Genomic DNA, 18,073 nt, shown 5'->3' with positions numbered 1-18,073 from the left:
TCTACCCAACACAAGTCAGAGTTACCCAGGCCACTATTTACTTCCCAAGTCTGCTCCCCACTGATGTTTTCTCAAGGAATAAAAATGTATGAGGGAAATACCCATATGGAGGATGGAGAGGGGAGGGGATGGGGGCTTATGGACAGGAAACCGGGAAAGGGAATAACATTTGAAATGTAAGTAAAGAAATATATCTAATAAAAAATTTTTTTAAAAAAATGGCTTGCAGAATAAAACAGTTGAAAAACTAGGAGAATGGATTTTGTTGTCGGGGTTATATAATACAGATCTGTAGATGCTGTTTCCTGTTGCTGATGTTTCTCTTGGAAAACTTTGTTACCTTTGGAAGCCCAATTTCATGTGTTCTCTCATCTCTGACTTTCTGACACTCACAGATAGAATCAGTCACCTTTATACACATGCCCTGGTCAGTTTTCAACCGTCCCAGTTTTCATTAGTAAAACAGCATAGTTAAAGATTCAGGATGGTTTTTTTTTAAGATTTATTTATTCTATGTATATGAGTACAGTGTAGCTGTCTTCAGACACACCAGAAGGCATCTGATCCCGTTACAGATGGTTGTGAGCCGCCATGTGGTTCCTGGGAACTTAACTCAGGACCCCTGGAAGAGCAGTCAGTGCTTTTAATCACTGAGCCATCTCTACGGCCCCAGGTTGGTTTTTATGTTGCAGTTTCTGCTGATGACCTACATTAACTTTCCCAAGCTTCCATTCTCTGGGGTATTGAGTGAAAGTTGAGTAACCTAGAGTTATTGTTAAGATTAGGTCATGCTTAGTGTCAGCTCTTTGAATTGACTGCTCTGTCTCCCTCCCTGCCTACTGAGTTCCATGAGAAAAGATAGCCCAACTTCTCCTGTAACCCCACAGTTGGTGTCTATGTCTTAGGTGGATAGGTGCTAAATGAATAAATAAAAACTAAAGAAATAAACCCTACTTCGCAATCTCTTTTTGCAATAGGATTTGTCTAATATCTTGTTAAATGACGTATTCCATTTTTATTTATGAGTATGTTATATGTACATTATGTGTGGGTACACATAGGGGCCAGAGAGGGCATAAGATCCCCTGGAGCCAGGGTTGCCAGAGGTTGTGAGCTGTCCCACATGGGTGCTGGGAGCTGAAACCTGATCCTTTGCCAAAAAAAAAAAAAAAAAAAAAAAAAAAACCCACCAGTCAGTGTTCTTAAATACTGAGCTCTTAAAGGCTGAGCCATCTCACCAGCCTCTACACATAGGTCCTTGAGAAAGGACAGACAGATCAAAATCAATTTTTTTGGAAATGTTTTAGACTACAGCAGAGTGAAAATACAAGCAAATTTTCTTCTTAGGTAGAAATTTTAAAACGTTTAAAAACTGTATGCTAACCACCCACCCACATACACATGTCAATACCTGAAATGAGTCTCAGCTAAAAGCTGGCTAAATTGTTCTTAGCACAATAGGCAAACAGCTCTAGAATCATTAAATCAATCAAAGAAATAATATTAATTTAAAATACTCCATAATTATATCTTTACTTGATATTTAATTACATGGCACTAGGCAAACACATAATTAGAATTTAAAAAAAACATGTATTCTGTCTAAAGTAGGAAAAACATTAAGCCATAAACATCCCACCACCAGCAGCAGCAAATTAGGAATCTGATCAGTGCCAGCTTTCTGTGATTCTCTAGGTCACACTCTATACAATGTGCCTGATTCTAGGCTGTTTGACACTTCATTACCCCATCTCCCTGAATGCTGCTGGAGTCACTGAGTATCAGAGAATACCACGGCAGTCACAGGGTCACCAGGACACTGGAAGAGGCAAAGACAGCAGCAAGGCTGAAGCTGGATGCCACCAATCTTGACCTTCCTCTAAGCTGTGTGCTAAGCACAAGAGCCAACAGTGCGGCAGTGAGGCTGCCATGCCCTGTCTGGTGTTTGCTGATTAGTACATTATTTGTGGAAGACAGGTATTTCAGTCACCAATTGTGATATTCTATTATTACCAGGGTTAGTCTTTGTCACCATTTACTTAATTCAGGCCAGACATTACTAATCCAATTTATCTTTTACAATAAGCACGTGGGAAAAACTGCTTATGCAGGTTAAGGATGGTGTTCAACTGGTAGGACGTTTGCCTTCCATATATGAGGTCCTGGATTTGATCAGAGGAAGAAAAAGGAGGAGGAAAAAGGGGGCAGGTGCTGGAGGGGACAGGAGAGAGGTAGGTAGGGTCAGGAATTTGAAAAATAAAAATATATAGCAGTGGGAGATGTGGAACTGCAGGTAGCCACTGGATGGTTCCAGATGCCAGGGAAGCAAGACGCTCCCTGGACCCAACAGGGATGACTTTAGCTGAAATGTGCAGTGAAGGGGAGAAAAAAATGGAGCAGAGAGTGAAGGAAGGGCCATCTGGGGACCGCCCCACCTGGGGATCCATCATGTCTGCAGACACCAAACCCAGACACTGATGCTGTTGCCAAGAGGCGCTTGCTGACAGGGACCTGGTGTAGTTATTCCCTGGGAGGTCCAGCCAGCAACTGACCAAGGCAGAAGCAGATGCTCACAGCCAACCATCAGACTGACCCAGGTGGGGAAGCTGACGGAAGGACTGAAGGAGCGGAGGGGGATTGCAACCCCATAGGTAGAACAGTGTCAGCTGGCAGGACCACCCAGTGCTCCCAGGGACTAGACCAAGGAGTATACAGAGACGGATCAATGGCTCCAGATACATATGTAGCAGAGGATGGCCTTTTCTGACATCGAAGGGAGGGGAGGCCCTTGGTCCTGTAGAGATTTGGTGTCCCAGTGTAGGAGGATGCTGGAGCGGTGGGGTGGGAATGGGAGCTCCCTCATAGAAGCAAAGGGGAGGGGGAAGAGGGTGGATGGGATGGAGGGGGTTATGGAGGGGTAACCTGGAAAGGGGATATCACTTGAGATGTAAATGACAGGAATGATTAATTTTTAAAATGAATAATAAAAGAAAAGGGAAAGGAAGAGGAATAAAAGATGAAGGATGTCGGGGAATAAAGAAAGGGTTGGAGGGAGGAGGGAGGGGGAAGACATTTGTGAGAGAGATACTGTTATTGTCATAATTATCTTTTATATAGTGTTGCGGTTTGAGACAGGGTCTCTCTGTAGCTTTTGCTGTCCTGGTACTAGCTCTGGAATTAGACAGGTTAGTCTCAAAATCACAGAGATTTGCCTGCCTTTGCCACCTGAGTGCTGGGATTAAAGGCAGGCGCCATAACACTTGACTGTCATAATTATACAAGAAAAGAACTGAGTCGAGGAATGTCCTGTTCAGTAAAAGGAACAATTGAGATAGGAGCCCAAGGTAAATTTTAAAACTTATTATTTGTGTATAATTTCATCCCAACAAAAATAATAAATTCTACCATGATGCCCTGCCTATAGTTGTTAAGAAGCGCTCCATAATGCATCTGTAAGGTGGTAACTGACCTTACCCTAGGTAGAGACATTCAGTTCCTGAAAGGTCATGTATGTAGTGTGTGAGCCTCTGGCTCCCAGTGTAGGCTCTGCATCTGCCTTCCTAATTACTGCCCTGATGCTAATGTACAGAGGCTGAGAGAGAGCTTATCACTCTCTCCTCCACAGCCACCTCCTCACCAACCTCAAACTAAAGAAGAAATGACGAGGAGTTACTGGAACTTCTTCAGTGGATTCTGAAAAGAATGAGGGAAGACCCTGTCTTGCAGTCATGAGCCCTGTAAGCTCCCCAAACCATTAACCACCTTCTAAAACCAGAACTGTTTTCTTTTTTTTTTTTTTATTAACTTGAGTATTTCTTATATACATTTCAAGTGTTATTCCCTTTCCCGGTTTCCGGGCAAACATCCCCCTCCCCCATCCCCTTCCTTATGGGTGTTCCCCTCCCAACCCTCCCCCCATTGCCGCCCTCCCCCCATAGTCTAGTTCACTGGGGGTTCAGTCTTAGCAGGACCCAGGGCTTCCCCTTCCACTGGTGCTCTTACTAGGATATTCATTGCTACCTATGGGGTCAGAGTCCAGGGTCAGTCCATGTATAGTATTTAGGTAGTGGCTTAGTCCCTAGAAGCTCTGGTTGCTTGACATTGTTGTACTTTTGGGGTCTCGAGCCCCTTCAAGCTCTTCCAGTTCTTTCTCTGATTCCTTCAACGGGGGACCTATTCTCAGTTCAGTGGTTTGCTGCTGGCATTTGCCTCTGTATTTGCTGTATTCTGGCTGTGTCTCTCACGAGCGATCTACATCCGGCTCCTGTTGGTCTGCACTTCTTTGCTTCATCCATCTTGTCTAATTGGGTGGCTGTATATGTATGGGCCACATGGGGGGCAGGCTCTGAATGGGTGTTCCTTCAGTCTCTGTTTTAATCTTTGCCTCTCCCTTCCCTGCCAAGGGTATTCTTTTTCCTCATTTAAAGAAGGAGTGAAGCATTCACATTTTGATCATCCGTCTTGAGTTTCGTTTGTTCTAGGGATCTAGGGTAATTCAAGCATTTGGGCTAATAGCCACTTATCAATGAGTGCATACCATGTATGTCTTTCTGTGATTGGGTTAGCTCACTCAGGATGATATTTTCCAGTTCCAACCATTTGCCTACGAATTTCATAAAGCCGTTGTTTTTGATAGCTGAGTAATATTCCATTGTGTAGATGTACCACATTTTCTGTATCCATTCCTCTGTTGAAGGGCATCTGGGTTCTTTCCATTTTCTGGCTATTATAAATAAGGCTGCGATGAACATAGTGGAGCACGTGTCTCTTTTATATGTTGAGGCATCTTTTGGGTATATGCCCAAGAGAGGTATAGCTGGATCCTCAGGCAGTTCAATGTCCAATTTTCTGAGGAACCTCCAGACTGATTTCCAGAATGGTTTTATCAGTCTGCAATCCCACCAACAATGGAGGAGTGTTCCTCTTTCTCCACATCCTCGCCAGCATCTGCTGTCACCTGAGTTTTTGATCTTAGCCATTCTCACTGCTGTGAGGTGAAATCTCAGGATTGTTTTGATTTGCATTTCCCTTATGACTAAAGATGTTGAACATTTCTTTAGGTGTTTCTCAGCCATTCGGCATTCCTCAGCTGTGAATTCTTTGTTTAGCTCTGAACCCCATTTTTTAATAGGGTTATTTGTTTCCCTGTGGTCTAACTTCTTGAGTTCTTTGTATATTTTGGATATAAGGCCTCTATCTGTTGTAGGATTGGTAAAGATCTTTTCCCAATCTGTTGGTTGCCGTTTTGTCCTAACCACAGTGTCCTTTGCCTTACAGAAGCTTTGCAGTTTTATGAGATCCCATTTGTCGATTCTTGATCTTAGAGCATAAGCCATTGGTGTTTTGTTCAGGAAATTTTTTCCAGTGCCCATGTGTTCCAGATGCTTCCCTAGTTTTTCTTCTATTAGTTTGAGTGTGTCTGGTTTGATGTGGAGGTCCTTGATCCACTTGGACTTAAGCTTTGTACAGGGTGATAAGGATGGATCGATCTGCATTCTTCTACATGTTGCCCTCCAGTTGAATCAGCACCATTTGCTGAAAATGCTATCTTTTTTCCATTGGATGGTTTTGGCTCCTTTGTCAAAAATCAAGTGACCATAGGTGAGTGGGTTCATTTCTGGGTCTTCAATTCTATTCCATTGGTCTATCTGTCTGTCTCTGTACCAATACCATGCAGTTTTTATCACTATTGCTCTGTAATACTGCTTGAGTTCAGGGATAGTGATTCCCCCTGAAGTCCTTTTATTGTTGAGGATAGCTTTAGCTATCCTGGGTTTTTTGTTATTCCAGATGAATTTGCAAATTGTTCTGTCTAACTCTTTGAAGAATTGGATTGGTATTTTGATGGGGATTGCATTGAATCTGTAGATTGCTTTTGGTAAAATGGCCATTTTTACTAAATTATTCCTGCCAATCCATGAGCATGGGAGATCTTTCCATCTTCTGAGGTCTTCTTAAATTTCTTTCCTCAGTGTCTTGAAGTTCTTATTGTACGGATCTTTTACTTGCTTGGTTAAAGTCACACCGAGGTACTTTATATTATTTGGGTCTATTATGAAGGGTGTCGTTTCCCTAATTTCTTTCTCGGCTTGTTTCTCTTTTGTATAGAGGAAGGCAACTGATTTATTTGAGTTAATTTTATACCCAGCCACTTTGCTGAAGTTGTTTATCAGCTTTAGTAGTTCTCTGGTGGAACTTTTGGGATCACTTAAATATACTATCATGTCATCTGCAAATAGTGATATTTTGACCTCTTCTTTTCCGATCTGTATCCCCTTGATCTCCTTTTGTTGTCTGATTGCTCTGGCTAGAACTTCAAGAACTATATTGAATAAGTAGGGAGAGAGTGGGCAGCCTTGTCTAGTCCCTGATTTTAGTGGGATTGCTTCAAGTTTCTCTCCATTTAGTTTAATGTTAGCAACTGGTTTGCTGTATATGGCTTTTACTATGTTTAGGTATGGGCCTTGAATTCCTATTCTTTCCAGGACTTTTATCATGAAGGGGTGTTGAATTTTGTCAAATGCTTTCTCAGCATCTAATGAAATGATCATGTGGTTCTGTTCTTTCAGTTTGTTTATATAATGGATCACGTTGATGGTTTTCCATATATTAAACCATCCCTGCATGCCTGGGATGAAGCCTACTTGATCATGGTGGATGATTGTTTTGATGTGCTCTTGAATTCGGTTTGCCAGAATTTTATTGAGTATTTTTGCGTCGATATTCATAAGGGAAATTGGTCTGAAGTTCTCTTTCTTTGTTGTGTCTTTGTGTGGTTTAGGTATAAGAGTAATTGTGGCTTCGTAGAAGGAATTCGGTAGTGATCCATCTGTTTCAATTTTGTGGAATAGTTTGGATAATATTGGTATGAGGTCTTCTATGAAGGTTTGATAGAATTCTGCACTAAACCCGTCTGGACCTGGGCTCTTTTTGGTTGGGAGACCTTTAATGACTGCTTCTATTTCCTTAGGAGTTATGGGGTTGTTTAACTGGTTTATCTGTTCCTGATTTAACTTCGATACCTGGTATCTGTCTAGGAAACTGTCCATTTCCTGAAGATTTTCAAGTTTTGTTGAATATAGGTTTTTATAGTAAGATCTGATGATTTTTTGAATTTCCTCTGAATCTGTAGTTATGTCTCCCTTTTCATTTCTGATTTTGTTAATTTGGACGCACTCTCTGTGTCCTCTCGTTAGTCTGGCTAAGGGTTTATCTATCTTGTTGATTTTCTCAAAGAACCAACTTTTGGTTCTGTTGATTCTTTCTATGGTCCTTTTTGTTTCTACTTGGTTGATTTCAGCTCTGAGTTTGATTATTTCCTGCCTTCTACTCCTCCTGGGTGTATTTGCTTCTTTTTGTTCTAGAGCTTTTAGGTATGCTGTCAAGCTGCTGACATATGCTCTTTCCTGTTTCTTTCTGCAGGCACTCAGCGCTATGAGTTTTCCTCTTAGCACAGCTTTCATTGTGTCCCATAAGTTTGGGTATGTTGTATCTTCATTTTCATTAAATTCTAAAAAAGTTTTTAATTTCTTTCTTTATTTCTTCCTTGACCAGGTTATCATTGAGTAGAGCATTGTTCAATTTCCACGTATATGTGGGCATTCTTCCCTTATTGTTATTGAAGACCAGTTTTAGGCCGTGGTGGTCTGATAGCACGCATGGGATTATTTCTATCTTTCTGTACCTGTTGAGGCCCGTTTTTTGACCAATTATATGGTCAATTTTGGAGAAAGTACCATGAGGAGCTGAGAAGAAGGTATATCCTTTTGCTTTAGGATAGAATGTTCTACAAATATCCGTTAAGTCCATTTGGCTCATGACTTCTCTTAGTCTGTCCACATCACTGTTTAATTTCTGTTTCCATGATCTGTCCATTGATGAGAGTGGGGTGTTGAAATCTCCCACTATTATTGTGTGAGGTGCAATGTGTGTTTTGAGCTTTAGTAAGGTTTCTTTTACATATGTAGGTGCCCTTGTATTTGGGGCATAGATATTTAGGATTGAGAGTTCATCTTGGTGGATTTTTCCTTTGATGAATATGAAGTGTCCTTCCTTATCTTTTTTGATGACTTTTAGTTGGAAATTGATTTTATTTGATATTAGAATGGCTACTCCAGCTTGCTTCTTCTGACCATTTGCTTGGAAAGTTGTTTTCCAGCCTTTCACTCTGAGGTAGTGTCTGTCTTTGTCTCTGAGGTGTGTTTCCTGTAGGCAGCAGAATGCAGGGTCCTCGTTTCGTATCCAGTTTGTTAATCTATGTCTTTTTATTGGGGAGCTGAGGCCATTGATATTGAGAGATATTAAGGAATAGTGATTATTGCTTCCCGTTATATTCATATTTGGATGTGAGGTTATGTTTGTGTGCTTTCATTCTCTTAGTTTTGTTGCCAAGACGATTAGTTTCTTGCTTCTTCTAGGGTATAGCTTGCCTCCTTATGTTGGGCTTTACCATTTATTATCCTTTGTAGTGCTGGATTTGTAGAAAGATATTGTGTAAATTTGGTTTTGTCATGGAATATCTTGGTTTCTCCATCAATGTTAATTGAGAGTTTTGCTGGATACAGTAACCTGGGCTGGCATTTGTGTTCTCTTAGGGTCTGTATGACATCAGTCCAGGATCTTCTGGCCTTCATAGTTTCTGGCGAGAAGTCTGGTGTGATTCTGATAGGTCTCCCTTTATATGTTACTTGACCTTTTTCCCTTACTGCTTTTAATATTCTTTCTTTATTTTGTGCGTTTGGTGTTTTGACAATTATGTGACGGGAGGTGTTTCTTTTCTGGTCCAATCTATTTGGAGTTCTGTAGGCTTCTTGTATGTCTATGGGTATCTCTTTTTTTAGGTTAGGGAAGTTTTCTTCTATGATTTTGTTGAAGATATTTACTGGTCCTTTGAGCTGGGAGTCTTCACTCTCTTCTATACCTATTATCCTTAGGTTTGATCTTCTCATTGAGTCCTGGATTTCCTGTATGTTTTGGACCAGTAGCTTTTTCTGCTTTACATTATCTTTGACAGTTGAGTCAATGATTTCTATGGAATCTTCTGCTCCTGAGATTCTCTCTTCCATCTCTTGTATTCTGTTGGTGAAGCTTGTATCTACAGCTCCTTGTCTCTTCTTTTGGTTTTCTATATCCAGGGTTGTTTCCATGTGTTCTTTCTTGATTGCTTCTATTTCCATTTTTAATTCCTTCAACTGTTTGATTGTGTTTTCCTGGTATTCTTTCAGGGATTTTTGTGTCTCCTCTCTATGGGCTTCTACTTGTTTATTTATGTTTTCCTGGAATTCTTTCAGGGATTTTTGTGTCTCCTCTCTATGGGCTTCTACTTGTTTATTTATGTTTTTCTGGAATTCTTTCAGGGATTTTTGCGATTCTTTCAGGCATTTTTGCGATTCCTCTCTGTAGGCTTCTACTTGTTCTCTAAGGGAGTTCTTCACGTCTTTCTTGAAGTCCTCCAGCCTCATGATCAAAAATGATTTTGAAACTAGTTCTTGCTTTTCTGGTGTGTTTGGATATTCCATGTTTGTTTTGATGGGAGAATTGGGCTCCGATGGTGCCATGTAGTCTTGGTTTCTGTTGCTTAGGTTCCTGCGCTTGCCTCTCGCCATCAGATTATCTCTAGTGTTACTTTGTTCTGCTATTTCTGACAGTGGCTAGACTGTCCTATAAGCCTGTGTGTCAGGAGTGCTGTAGACCTGTTTTCCTCTCTTTCAGTCAGTTATGGGGACAGAGTGTTCTGCTTTCTGGCGTGTAGTTTTTCCTCTCTACAGGACTTCAGCTGTTCCTGTGAGCCTGTGTCTTCAGTTCACCAGGCAGCTTTCTTGCAGCAGAAAAGTTGGTCTTACCTGTGGTTCCGGGGCTCAAGTTCGCTCGTGGGGTGCTGCCCACGGGCTCTCTGCAGCGGCAGCAACCAGGAAGACCTGTGCCGCCGTTTCCGGGAGCTTCAGTGCACCAGGGTTCCAGATGGTCTTTGGCTTTTTCCTCTGGCGTCCGAGATGTGTGTGCAGAGAGCAGTCTCTTCTGGTTTCCCAGGCTTGTCTGCCTCTCTGAAGGTTCAGCTCTCCCTCCCACGGGATTTGGGTGCAGAGAACTGTTTATCCGGTCTGTTTCCTTCAGGTTCTGGTGGTGTCTCAGGCACAGGGGTCCTGCCGCTCCTGGGGCCTCCCCCACGGGAGCCCAGAGGCCTTATACAGTTTCCTCTTGGGCCAGGGATGTGGGCAGGGGTGAGCAGTGTTGGTGGTCTCTTCTGCTCTGCAGCCTCAGGAGTGCCCACCTGACTAGGCGGTTGGGTCTCTCTCTCACAGGGTCTGGGGGCAGAGAGCTGCTGCGGGCCGGGATCCGCGGGTCCAGAACTGTTTTCAAAGGCAAAAAAATATATCCTACAAGACTTGGAATTTATCTGCTTGAAGGAAGACTTTAATAAGACTTTCCCAATACTATCCTTCATAGGTGGACAGAGAAGGGCAAGCCTGGGCAGCACTGAACGGCATTGCACAGAACTTCAGAACACTGGACAAAGTTAGACCTGATCTCTATTCATCCAGCTTTCTATTTTCTCCAACAGTATTGCCAAGAAATAAGTGAAGTAATGATTCTTGATATTTGACATTAAAGGACATAGTTACAAGTCTGTGCAGAAACACACACATGCATACACACACACACACACACACACACACACACACACATGCATGGTAGATCAATACAGTGTTAACATTGGAGATGATAAAAATGAAGTTTAGGATCTAGGTAGCAGTGATGGTTATACAACCTTGTTGGATGTAATTAATGAAACTATGGTTAAAATTGTATCATTGTTATATACATTTTCCCATAATGTTTTTAATAGTTCTCTGAAACATACCAATTGATCTACATACACAATGTCCTTATCTATGTTTGCCATTCAGATTAAGAATATTTGTTTTAGGGCTAGAGTTGACTCAACATAAGAGCATATACTCCTGCAGATGACCCAGGTTCAGTTCCCAGCTCCCACCTTGGGTGACTCACAACCATGTGTAACTACACTTCCAGAGGATCCAATGCCCTCTTTTGGCTTACATGGGCAATGATGCATATGGTACAGACACCTATGGACACAGTACATAAAAATGCACAGAGGTACATGAATAACCATTAAAAATATATAATTTTCAAAAGGAAGATTTGGCTTAGCCAATTCGTCCTTTCGGTCTTCTGAATGTCATTGACAGCATTGGCACTTTTAATCCCCAAGGGTAGCTATTTTTCTATGAATAGTAACTTTTTAAAAATTCCTTGGCAATTCTGAATGGGCATTGTAGTGCCTCATTTTCAGTGTGCGTTTATTTAGGGTCAACCCCATTATTAGCTCAAGACTACAAAATTCCTCCTGTCTTATGTGCCTACCTCCTGTCACATATACAAAAACTACAAAACTGCTGTATTGTTGTTTCATATGATTTCTGTTAATTTACGCAGCTTTAAAATCATGCAACTTCACCACGACACAGGAAAAAAAAAACCCTCAGAAAAGTAAAGTCTTCCCAATACAACCGTCTTCATTACTATGATCTGTATCCCAAATATTCAACCACAAAAGCTAAGGGGCTGTGACAGAGTTCAGGCTCCATAGAGACACAGATAGATTCCATGAGTCTGTTAGTAACATCAATCCTATGGTACACTATTTCCAATACTGGTCCTTTATGGAAAAATCTACCTGCATTTATTAAAAATGAGGTTTCAAAGCAGACCTTCACTAAACTGAAAGCAGGAAGGCCTGGTTCTAGTCCTCATTGCCCAGAGCAGAAAGACTAAGAAGACAGATTGTCTCAGCATGTGACAATGAGATGCCAATCAGTTCACAGTCCGTGCTGGGAGAGGAGGTCAAGTCTCTTTAGAAAGAGATGTACCAAATCAAAACCGGAGCTAAAGGGACCACTCAGATTTGGGGACTGCCTTCCCATAACTAAGTGTTGAGAGACACAGGAAAGTGGGTCCAGTTCTATTTTAGCCAGCTCTGCTGGAACTCTCAGGGAAGGGTTAAGGAAGGATTAAGGATACTATATAATCTGCAGTAGGGGAAAGAATTGCTAAAGTCTAGGGTATGTGAATTCTCCCCCTTAGTGAAAAAGGACCAGTAAAGGAAAGGGTAGGGAGCCTACAGCTCAGATGACTTTTTATGGAGAATATATAGTTTATGCAAAACTACCGTGTGTGTGTGTGTGTGTGTGTGTGTGAATATGTGTAAGTATATGTAAGAGAGTGTGTGTGTGTGAGCATTTATACTGTGTATACAAAATTTGTACATTCCTGATTGACACAGAGACTCTAGTAATGAAGGACAGAAAATGACAAAGCTAGAGAGACCAAAGTCCCTCGTGATGAGCCTTATAAGACACATTCTGCCTTTGCCTGGAAGAAAAATGACATCATTTCCGCTTACAGTGTGCGTCCCGCTCTCAGGATCAGCTGCATGCCTGGATCCCCACACTGAGCACCTCCCCAGGCTCTATAGTAGTTATTTACATTCACCTTTAGAATGCCTGCATCCTGTCTCCAAGTAGGCTTAAGTGCCTTGACAACAAGAACCAAATATTTCTACTATAGCTACAACGGCTAACATTTCTTGACACATCCTGTTATTTTTGGAAACATTTATTATCCATGCTGTGTACCCTTCTGTATATCAAATAAAATAAACATGGTCCCTGGTCTCCTAGGGCAAGTGAGAGCAGCCCAGGATAGATGTCCAGTACATAATCCCTGCTCCCCTTGTGTCAATTAAGAGAGTAGCAAGAGCTTTAGTTACACTATTGGGTGTCTTTCTTTATAAATATTTTTATAGGGCTCATTGGGTAAAGCATTTGTTGTGTAAGAATGAGAACTTGAGTTTGGATCCACATAAAAGCCAAAGACAGTGGTGTGCATGGATGCAGAGAGTGGCAAGTCTCAGTTCACTGGCCATGCAGGCTAATTGAGACCCCAAGCTCTGGGTTCGGTGAGAGACCACATCTCTGGAACACAGGTGGAGAAACAAAGAGGATGCACCAATGCTGGCCTCTGTCTTCCCTAGGGTCCTGCACACACACATGCATACAAATATACAACGTGGGTGTGAGCTTTTGAAAGAAATTACTCAAGTGTATTTTCATATCTGTAAATGCTTCTATATCAATTGTATAAATTTCCTAACTTTCAGTAGGACACTGAGGCTGTCATAAATAGACCAAAATCAAATGAAACTTCTATAAAAGGCTGCTTGGGGTGCTCCATTGTCCTCCTGTTGTGAGAATAATGGCATTCGGTTAGTGTCCAGATAAGAAAACTCAGCCGCAGATATTTTAAGCACATCTGTAATCCTAGCACCTGGGGGCTAAAGCAAGAAGAGCGAAAGTTCAAGACCATCCTGGGTTCTGTAACAAGACCCTGACTCAATAAACAAAAAGACAGTTGTATTCCATAGAACATCAAGCTCCATTAGTATTTTAAATTCTTTTGCTTGGAATTATGTAGTACAGGGAAAAACAGTTGGACGGTTGGTTTATTGTGAGAGATTTTAATGAACTACATGTAAAATTCCATCACAGAGTGAAAATTTCAATCCAACTACTTCAAAATGGTTTTATTGATTGTCTGCCTTGCTGTCTGTCTGTCTATCTGTCTGAGACATAGTCTTGTTATGTAGCCCAGCCTAGCCTTGAATTTTCTGTGTAGTTAAGGCTGGCCTTGAATTTGTTATCCTCCTATCTCTGCCTCCAAAGTGCTAAGACTACTGGTTTTACCAGCTTCGAAATGGTTTTGTCAGTACTTCTCAGAGAGGGATCCCCCAGCAGGGATAGAAGTGTCCAAGACATTCCTTAGAAATGCAGATTCTTGCTCCACCCCCATCCTCCTAGAGCAGAAGTTGGTGTCTAACAAGCCTTGCAAGTGGTACTTATGCACACAGACATTGAAGAGTTCTCTAAGAACACAAAAGTCCTTAAAACTTTTCTATCTTGTTGACTGTTAGGGCAGAAAGAGATTTGGTAGGTACATGGAACAACTCTTTTGTTAGGGTGGGCTTGGGGGATAGACATGGAGACTAAGCCCAGAGATTATCAATAGTAACCAGATTCATAAGCAAAAATGTTTTATAGCATAAAAGTGAGGGTCCATTGCTTTGCATTTATGAAATCAAACTTCATTTATTAAACATGTATTGCGTGTGTGTGTGTGTGTGTGTGTGTGTGTGTGTGTGCCCACGCCATGGCACATGTATAGAAGTCAACAGACAACTTGTGAGAGTCAGTTTTCCTTATTCATGGGTTCCAGGTATTGAACTTAGGCCATCACGTTTAGGCAACAAGCACCTTCACCCACAGAGCCATCTCACTAGCCCCAAACTCCACTTCTTAAATGTCCATGCAAAAAACATTCTTCCTATTTATTACTAGATTCTGATGAAGTTGTAGAACCAATCATATCTAAAGCATAAGCCACAAATATTTGAAGACAGACAGATAGACAGCACACGAGAGCAGCAAAACCTTATTTTAGTGAGTCAATCAAAAACACAGAAGCCAAAAGTATCAGGCATGACATCAAATCCAAACCTAAGCCAACGCCCATAGTTCCAAGCCTAAAACTAAGAATATCCCTCTAAGTTGTTTTTAAAACTTCTTTTTTATTTTAAAATAAATGTTCCATGGTGTTGTTTTTTTTAAGATTTATTTATTTATTTTATATATGTGAGTAGACTGCTGCTGTCTTCAGACACAGCGAAAGGGGACATGGGATCCCATTATGGATGGTCATGAGCCACCATGTAGTTGCTGGAAATTGAACTCAAGACCTCTGGAAGAGTAGAGCAGTCAGTGCTATAACCGCTGAGTCATCTCTCCAGCCCCTTTAAAACTTCTTTAAAAGGGTAATTAAAAAAAATTTTAAAGGATAATCTAGATTTTCCAAGGTCAACTGTCAGTTCAAGCTGATGTAGCTTCACAGTTGATAGTTTCTGGCATGAATGGGGTGTTGGGGGACACACACACACACACACACACACACACACACACCTACCATACAACCCACTTGGTTTTCTTTAAGGGACTGGTCACTGGGCGTTTGACCATGCTCCAATGAATATATGGGCAACACAAATTGTATATTTTTTCCTTTTTTTTTTCCTTTTTCTTCTCCTTATTTTTTGGGGGAGGGTACCAAGGTGGGTGTGGACCTGGGAAACCTGGGAAGTGAGTGTGATGGGGCACATTGTGTGCAATTCCCAGATAATCAATAAAAATACCATGTTGGGGGAAAAAGAAAGGAAGCCACAAGCTGTGTGGTTTGTAGCAAGTTACCTCACTTCTCTGGGCCTATTATATTCTGCCTGCCCCAAGAGAACTCTTGAATTGTGTGTGTGGTGTTGCATGTAAACTCCATGCCATGTAAATACTTTGTAAACATTGGTCGTAGCCCTTTCCATTATCAATATTCATGATCATATTAACAAGATAAGGTATAGTAAGGTAAGTCAATAGTACCAGAACTTGAGAGGCAGAAGCAACTCAGCAAGTTCAAAACCAGCATGGTCTAGCCTGAGAATGGTAAGCCAGCCAGGGCTGTGTAACAAGACTTCTAATTTACAAATTAAAATAGTATCACCAATCCTACAGTAGAGATTGCTTTCATGCTAGCCTTCATTTATAAGATACCAGAATGAGCGATTTTTCTATGTATATCTGCATAAAACGTATATGAAGTGCCCTCTGAGGCAAAAAGGGTTTTGGATCCCTAGAGCCTGTAATTACAGCTGGTTTTAAGCCACTCTGTAGGTGATAAAAATTGAACCTGAAAAAAAAATTGAACCTGGATCTTTTGGAAGAACAGAAAATGCTTTAACCTCTGAGCCATCTCACCAGCCCCAGAAATATATTATTCTTAAAAATGGTCTGTCTGTACTATTCTAACCACACTACCGTCTACTGATACCCATGTAGACTTATTGAAGAAGATAAAAGGCATCATCAAAAACTATGTTTTTTTCTATAGCAAATTGCCCTGTGCAAGAGTTCCAATTCTAAATTGAGCCTCATCAACAGCCACCAAATGCTTTGAGCTGCCAGCTTCAGAGGTGTTTCATTGGCAGGCACATATTCTTGTAATTATTATCACCCAAACAAAACCTTCAGAATATTTTATAACAAGATTTTTGTGGTTAGAAGGGTCCAGGTCATAGTTCCTCACCTAGTGTGCCCATGAAAAGGGCCCTAAGGATATCTTCCAAGAGCAAAACAATTTCAACCATGCAGATAGGGAAGCAACAGAACCCTCAACAATTCGTTCTCAGTGGGAAAGCTCCTTACCCGGCTGTGGAACTTGGCAGTTCGGTAAGACTTGGGTGACAAGTTGTATACTGTGTAGTGGTCAAGATGTCTGGAATCCAAAAAGCTACGGATGTCATCAACCTGATTCCTGAATCCTATGTCAACACTGTCCATAGGAAAGGACATCACTAGGAGAGGTCACATGGAAAGAAAAGCAGGTTACACGGATCTGCTACAGGATGAACAGCACTTCAGAGAAGCCAACAAATATGAGAACCTTACCGATAATCCTGGAAGTGACATAAGTAAAGTCTAGGTCTCCCTTTGTGTAGCTAAAAGTGAGGAAGGAGAAGGCACTCATTAGAGCAATCCAGATATGTCAAGGTTTTTCTCTCTATCACTTAAACATCATGAACTAGAACACTTGTGGCATAGTTTGATCTCCTCAATCTCTTTCCTCTAATCCCTGAGAGAAGGCAGGCCACATCCTCTGACTTCACCACCCACCCATGCATGCTGTCACCCTACACAGGCCCCTTTACAAGCAATGGCAATCTCAGAATAAAACTACCATGTCTTTCCTAACACTGACAGTTCCAGACTGTCTGTCCGCTTGGAACTCTCTTTCCTAATTGAGAACTGCTATGACGAAAGAATGAAGTGGCTGAGAAAAAGGGACTGCTATGTCCCTTCCTACCAAGGTCCTGGTTAAACAACAGAGGAAACAGGAAAGTTTGCCTTTGAAATGATTAAAATACAAGGTTGGGGATTTAGCTCAGTGGTAGAGCGCTTGCCTAGCAAGCACAAGGCCCTAGGTTCTGTCCTCAGCTCCGGAAAAAAAAAAAAAAAAAAAGAGAGAGAGAGAGAGAGACAAAATAACAAAATGTTAATAAACATATCGGATTTGACATTTAGCTCCTGATTCAAAGCTGCATATTATAACAGAAAATAAATGAATAATTTTATAATTTACTAAGAATAAAAACTACTACATTATTTATGTAAGAATTTTCATGTAGGAGAAGAGAAATTAACTTCCCCCACTAAATAAATGTTGAAGGATTAGCATGATACAAAAGTTCTGTTTCCATTTCAACCCCCAGACTGCCTGTGTACTTACTATCTGATCTAATTCTCTAGCCACTCAGGGACAGGAATTCTATTAGATAATTTGACACCTTGTCTTACACCATATAGTTTATAAGCACATACATTGCATTGTGATCCACAATGTTTATAAAGCCAACGTCAGTGATAACCCTATGCTAACATACCAATGAGCTGAGACCTACCATGCTGTCCTTGTAGCTTCAAAAGAACTTAACATTATGGTTTATGTTGATCAGAGTCTAACATTATGTCACAAAGTTGACACTGTGTCAGTCCAATGAGAGGTTGGCAAGAACCAGATCTCTTGGACGCCTGGGTTCCACCAGCCTTACCAGGAAGAATATACACACCTGCTAACAGACTGGATGACTCTGGAGGATGTATCTTTGAGGGTGTCTTTCAAGTTGTCCTTCAGGTTACTGAATAGCCTACCTGCACCACCTTTCACCATATCAAAAAGGCCTCCCCCATAGCTGGGCTCCATGTCTGGAGATGAGGCACCTGCAAGGGAAAAACAAAAAGTTACTTCAGTACCGAATACCAATCCCCCTTAATCCTACAACATGCTTGTCATGTCTAAAAGGCTGGGACTGTCCCAGCAATTGTGGATTGCTCTCAGAATATATTGACTGAGTTTTAGCAGTGTTGCCCATACCCAGAGAGTACAAGGTAAGTTG

The 18,073-nt window shown here is 41.3% G+C and overlaps 1 protein-coding gene across 5 annotated transcripts in view; it reads right to left on the bottom strand.

Moving 5' to 3' along the window:
- Dnajc6 (DnaJ heat shock protein family (Hsp40) member C6) overlaps window positions 1-18,073 on the bottom strand; it is a 166,244-nt gene that overhangs the window by 43,983 nt on the left and 104,188 nt on the right. For all 5 annotated transcript variants that reach the window (XM_006238447.5, XM_039109918.2, XM_006238448.5 and 2 more), the window contains 3 exons: window positions 17,747-17,897; window positions 16,569-16,618; window positions 16,326-16,474 (listed from right to left, as the gene is read on the bottom strand). In XM_006238447.5, the coding sequence (XP_006238509.3) occupies window positions 16,326-16,474; window positions 16,569-16,618; window positions 17,747-17,897 (350 nt within the window). The remainder of the gene's footprint in view (window positions 1-16,325; window positions 16,475-16,568; window positions 16,619-17,746; window positions 17,898-18,073) is intronic.

The sequence above is a fragment of the Rattus norvegicus genome, chromosome 5 (assembly GCF_036323735.1).
Source record: "Rattus norvegicus strain BN/NHsdMcwi chromosome 5, GRCr8, whole genome shotgun sequence".
In the NCBI taxonomy this organism is placed as follows: domain Eukaryota; kingdom Metazoa; phylum Chordata; class Mammalia; order Rodentia; family Muridae; genus Rattus; species Rattus norvegicus.
This window is presented reverse-complemented; position numbering and strand designations above follow the sequence as displayed.